Source organism: Mandrillus leucophaeus, unplaced genomic scaffold, assembly GCF_000951045.1.
Source record: "Mandrillus leucophaeus isolate KB7577 unplaced genomic scaffold, Mleu.le_1.0 Scaffold182, whole genome shotgun sequence".
Taxonomy (NCBI): Eukaryota; Metazoa; Chordata; class Mammalia; order Primates; family Cercopithecidae; genus Mandrillus; species Mandrillus leucophaeus.
In genome coordinates, this window is record NW_012101832.1 from 836,348 (window position 1) to 842,229 (window position 5,882).

Genomic DNA, 5,882 nt, shown 5'->3' on the forward strand with positions numbered 1-5,882 from the left:
TAAGTTTTGTTTTGTTTTGTTTTGTTTTCAGCAGAAATAATATATGCTCTTTAAGGGCGCAAGTTCTTGGAAGGACTGCAAAATCCTGTGGTTAGGCATGATTACATAAATGTCATGAGGAAGTTGGGTGTCTAAATCCTTTTGAAGCCTTATTCCAAAGATAAAGGAGGCCAAGTCTGGGCCCAAGGATCCCAAGGAAGCTGCAGGGAGGGCACAAGAGCCCAAGCCTTCCTCCAGGCCCTAGCGGGATTAGGTCCCATGATAACGTTACAAAAAACTTCCTTGACGCACCAAGATCCCCCTCAAAGCCACAGCCCGCCATCGGGCCAAGTTACGAGACTCAGCAGGGACCACAGAGACAAGACTCGCGCAGGGACTGGAGCAATCAAGAGTCTCAGGGTCGAAGTCAAGGCTAGTCCAGGGCTGGCCGGGTGTGGGGGTCAGGTTGGACCCTGTCTAGGCTCACCTGCCGCTGTGCTAGGAAGGTCTCCCAAAGATACACTGTCCAGGAGAAGAGCAGCACCGCTCCGAAGATACGCTTTTCGGCCGATATCTCCCACAAAGCGTCCAGCGATACCCACATCCCCATGGCCACCCGGTTCCGCCGGCTCCTTCAGCGTGCACCGGTGCCACACCGACACTCGTCCCCTCAGAGCGTCCCTGCGGTGTCACAGCGATATCCGTTCTTTCCGAGGGCCCCTATTCCGATACCCGCCCCCATCCCTCCCTCTGCGCGCTGCTGGCAGTGTCACAGACACACTCTTCCCTTTGCAGCCTCTACCCAGTCCCTCCTAGTTTCTACAGAAAGAGCCCCAGCCCCACCTTCCTCACTTCCGGCCCAAAGAGGGCGGGGACCCAGACGCCAAGTTCCCGGACCTGCTGAGCTGTGTTGCATCAACATTCTTCCCCCACCTCTTGACGCTGGGTTCCGGTCTAGGGTTCTGGCTTTCCTCCTGGGCCCGTGAACGCGGCGATGTTCTTGGCTTTCTAATCTCCAGAGCCGCAGTTCCATCCCCCTGGGTCAGCGGCTTACCTTGACTGGGCTGCAGTATCTGCCCTCCTTCCCCCAACAAGGCGACAGGTAGTCGGGGCTGGGGCCGGACTGAGTGGACCGCGGCTCCCGCCTGAGGTGGCTTGGAAGGACGCGACAGCAGCCGATTTCCCAGTCTCTAAAAATCGTGCCTCTGAATTACAGCTAACTCAAAAGCGAGACCAGGCATTAGAAATGGCGCCCTCGGCCAGTATTGGGGTGTTCGGAATTCAAGCGTATGAGAGAATTCAAGCGTTTGAAAATCTCGTCTCAACCACCCCAAGTGTAGTCAGAGGCGGCGTTTTCCCTGCGAGAGTGCCCTGGAACAAAGCAAGGATCTCGTGGGTTAGACATACCTGAAATGAAAGCGTCTTACTTTAGGGCACAAATTTGCATCAGTAAGGCGCAATGCCATTTCTCTCTTGGAATTCAGAAGTGAAATATGGTGACTGGGACACCTGTACATTTCTTTGACTTAAAAAGTGAAGTCAATTATTCTGACCGAAAGTTAATCTGATGATTAATTGGTTAAACATACTATCGTTGCTAATTAGCATAATTATTATTTACAATAAAGTGAGCTAAATAGCTACAACTAAAATATATTTAAATTACTGTGATATTGTGATGCTAAAGATGTATTGAAATTAATATCTTGAATTTCTCAACCCTGCCTAAATGCCTCTGAGAGTAATTAGTATAATTAAAAGTCACTAGAGAAAGTGGATGACTCTAATAACAGGATAACAAATTCTTTTCAAGTCAGATGGTTTCCAGTTCTTTGCTTTCAACAAAATTAATGGTGGCCCTATTGAATTGTCAGCTGATGAAGGAACACTGTTTGGTTTTTGGCATGCAACTCAGAAAGAAACCAAACGATTGATTGACATTCTTACAACAAAACTACTAGCATTCTCACCTATTTGTTTATGTAAAACCATTTCTCAGCACTTGTATCTGTGAAAACAACAGAATTGAAACTGAACCCTGTTAATCCATCAGTAGGAAGTATTCATCCAGATAAATGAATTAATTGGTGGGTCAGCCCCATCTATCTGACTAAGAGATGTGTTCCCAATAGAATTTCACCTTTTATAACTACGTATTATCGATATTTGTAATCGTGTCATTTTGATCCATTATATACTAAAGATTATTGTGATGATTACTCGCTTCAGAAGAATTCCAGTGTAGAGCCATAAAGTTACAGGAAATTTTTTTAAAGTTTACTACATGTCATATTTTTATTGCCAAGAAGTGATCAATAAAAGGTTGTTCAGACATCAAAGTATTACATTTGAATAACATTTTTTTGTTAGAGTACAATCTAAATATGTTAGAGATAATAAAAGAACAATGTTGAAGAGCTCATTAGTGTATGTTTTAATGGATAATGTGGTTATTCAGTTATATAGATTCTCTTGGATACATTATAAAGAGTGATTTAACAGTTTTTAAAATTCTTTATCTTGAAAAGTTGCAATGATTTAACAGTTTTATCTTAAAATGTCAGTATTTATAATTTGCAAGAATTTACATCAATTGCAACTATTTGAATTTATGATGAAACCTGTTAGATACCAACTTAAAAATATGAGGGGTAAACACTTTTTCAAAATTTTCTCTCCCTCAGGCCATCATTGCTATGCCCTCTTCACTCTTGTCTTCAGCTGTCTTTGAGTCCAAAGCCTCACAGGAGCTTCTACCACCCAAGTTTTGTGGCTAAGGGCACAGGTTTAGAGTCAAGCTGCTTGATTGCCAGCCATGGCTGCACCATGTATTAGCAAGTTATTTAATCTGTCTGTGCATCAGATCCTCCTCAGTAACATGAGAATAACATAGTATGTACTTACTTTCTTGTATTGTTAAGATCAAATGAGAAAATTCATGTAAAGCTCCTAGCAATGTAGATGGCTCTGAGTGCCCAATAAAGGTTAGCTACTGCTTGGGAGGGGGGCATCATAGCATTGATCGGTCACCATGTGTCTGAAGAGATAGGAGAGTAGGAGGCCCAGGTTTCAAAAAGCCAAGACTGACTGGAATTCATTCATTCAATCAATACTGAATGTCTGTGAAATGTCAGACGCATTTCCAGGTGCCACGGATATAGCAGTGAACCAAAGCCCCTCTCCGTGTTAGCCAGGATGGTCTTGACCTCCTGACCTTGTGATCCGCCCGCCTTGGCCTCCCAAAGTGCTGGGATTACAGGCGTGAACCACCATGCCCACCGCCTACTTTTTATTATATTTAGTCTAACCTTGTCATCATGGACCTCAAGGCCATACACCTGACCACCCTCCCTTCTCTTTCTACAGCCTTAGATTCCAGCTCAGCTATCCTCTCCCCTCTATGGCAGCTTATGGTCTCCAGCCTGCTGAGTGTACACCACAATCCTAGAGACATTTTAAACTACCACTGTATCCCACTTTACCCCACCATACATACAAGTAGAGTTCAGCGCTACTAAATAGAGAGCCAGTTTTTGCAGGGTAATTTCAATAGAGTTCTCTATCTTTATTGATACACCACTGCACACATGAGGGAAACAGTGCTTTTCTGGAAAAGATTGGAGTCCATCACATTTCAAATGGGGAAGTAAACCCTGATGTGGGCAAGGGACTCTGGCAGTCAGAGCAGCTGCAGTAGGGCTCAGAGGAACAATCCCTCTTCGTGGCAGGTTTTTGAGCAATGATTATCCCTTCTAGGTCCTTCACTTTGTTTTCCACTGTCAGAAGTTTTTTCAAAATTTTCTCTTGCAGACCCAAGGACAGGAAGATATTATTATTGTCTTGAATTCGGAGACCACTTCCTTCTGGGTTGGCTAGCAAAGCCTGAAAAATAGCTGAGCCCTTCTTGTAAAGTTTGTAGAGTGTGATTATAAACAACAACGTTTTCTAAAATGGAACAACAGAAGTTGAATGTTAGTTGCTACAGTTTACTATCTATAAGAGAAAAACAAAACAAAAATGTAATAGTAACAATAATTCCTCATTCCAATAACAAGTCTCCCATTTAGCAAAGTATTTTCACATCTGTTTCATCTTTTGATTTTCACTGCAAACCACAGGTAGGCAGGTCAGGCAGGACTATTATTTGGATTTAATCAAGATTGTAATCATAGATAACCATTTTCTGAATGTGTGGAAGTTACTTTGCCTATGCATGACCTATTTATGCAGAAAAAACAGAACTGGATAACTATATACCTTCCAGTTTGAACTCTGTCAGTCACCAAGGTTATATATTGGAAGTGGTAGAGCCAGGACAACAATCCAGAAATTTACACCTCCAAGTACACTTTAGGACATAGTAGTCTGAAAAACTGGATTTCTTGGTCATAGAAAAGGTTCTTAAAATATACTAGGAGATGGCCGGGCGCGGTGGCTCAAGCCTGCAATCCCAGCACTTTGGGAGGTTGAGACGGGCGGATCACGAGGTCAGGAGATTGAGATCATCCTGGCTAACACAGTGAAACTCCATCTCTACTAAAAATACAAAAAAATTAGCCAGGCGTGGTGGTACATGCCTGTAGTCCCAGCTACTCAGGAGGCTAAGGAAGGAGAATCGCTTGAACCCGGAAAGCGGAGGTTGCAGTGAGCCAAGATCGTGCCACTGCACTCCAGTGTGGGTGACAGAGCAAGACATTAACAAAAACAAAACAAAACAAAACAAAAAAGCAACAACAAAAAGAAACCTCACATTATTTCATTCAGTAAATAGGAACTACATGCTGATTACATGCCATGCACTAGGTATAAAATGATGAACAAGACCTTAAAGTACTATTTCTTTAAGGAACTACCAGTCTGCCAATTAAACAGTCAAATCAGGCCAGGCACAGTGGCTCATGCCTGTAATCCCAGCACTTTGAGAGGGTGTGGTGGCATGCAACTGTAGTCCCAGCTACTCAAGAGGCTGAGATGGGAGGATCATTTGCGCCTGGGAAGCAGAGGTTGCAGTGAGCCAAGATCACGCTACTGTACTTCAGCCTGGGTGACAGAGCGAGACCGTGCCGGAAGAAAAAAAAAAAATCCAGGCAAATTCAACATAATGCGGTAAGTACTCTGACAGGAATAATGATAGGATGCTACCCTACCCACATTCATCAGGTAGGGAGTTTCAATTGGTTTCTTGGAAGACATGACATCTCAGCTGGATCCTAATGGAAGAGGATCTTTTTTCTACCTGGCTTCAGGGTAATAGTTCCCATATTCTGTAGTTTTAAACTGACTAAGCAGTTATGTTTCTGTTTTTTTTTGCTCCACAGCCATTACTACCAATAACAAAGGTTAAGAAAGCATGCTGGGACTTGTAAGTGTGGCACCCTCTTTTGTGTTACAAAAATATGAAAATGAAAACAACCATTATGAAGTATTAAACAATTTGACAGACTGTCTCTCCAAGAAGTAAATTACTCACAGTGCCTTCAATCTCTGAATAGAGTCCTGACCAGAAGCTGAAAGTGCTTTTATCCAGTTGATACAGTCGAGATTTCTCAAATGTTTCAGAATCCATGATCTGTCCTAATTCTGGTGGTACATGAGTTGTTGTTTTATATATTCTTCTCTGAAATATTTTAAAGAAAACACTTAAGTGAAACAGTCAATTATTACAATAGTCATTTATGATCAAACACTGAATGGTTTTTGGCTTGCCACTTATTTCTGTTGAATTTGCTTTATACCTACACAAATATTGCACTTGATCAAATACATTAACCACTGAAATGACTGATGCAGGAAAATAAAAGCAGAACAAGAGAACCTGAGGTTAGCTGACTGGTAAAACTATAATCAGGGTTGTCACCACACTTCAGTTTGTATATGTAAACCAAAGTTGTAACATCACAACT

At 42.6% G+C, this 5,882-nt stretch overlaps 1 protein-coding gene across 1 annotated transcript in view; it reads right to left on the bottom strand.

The window, feature by feature from the left end:
• Positions 1–3,517: 3,517 nt before the first annotated feature.
• TMCO2 (transmembrane and coiled-coil domains 2) overlaps positions 3,518–5,882 on the bottom strand; it is a 3,865-nt gene continuing 1,500 nt past the window's right edge. Inside the window, exon 2 of the mRNA XM_011977646.1 lies at positions 3,518–3,924. Within this exon, the coding sequence (XP_011833036.1) occupies positions 3,607–3,924 (318 nt within the window). The 3' untranslated portion in view covers positions 3,518–3,606. The remainder of the gene's footprint in view (positions 3,925–5,882) is intronic.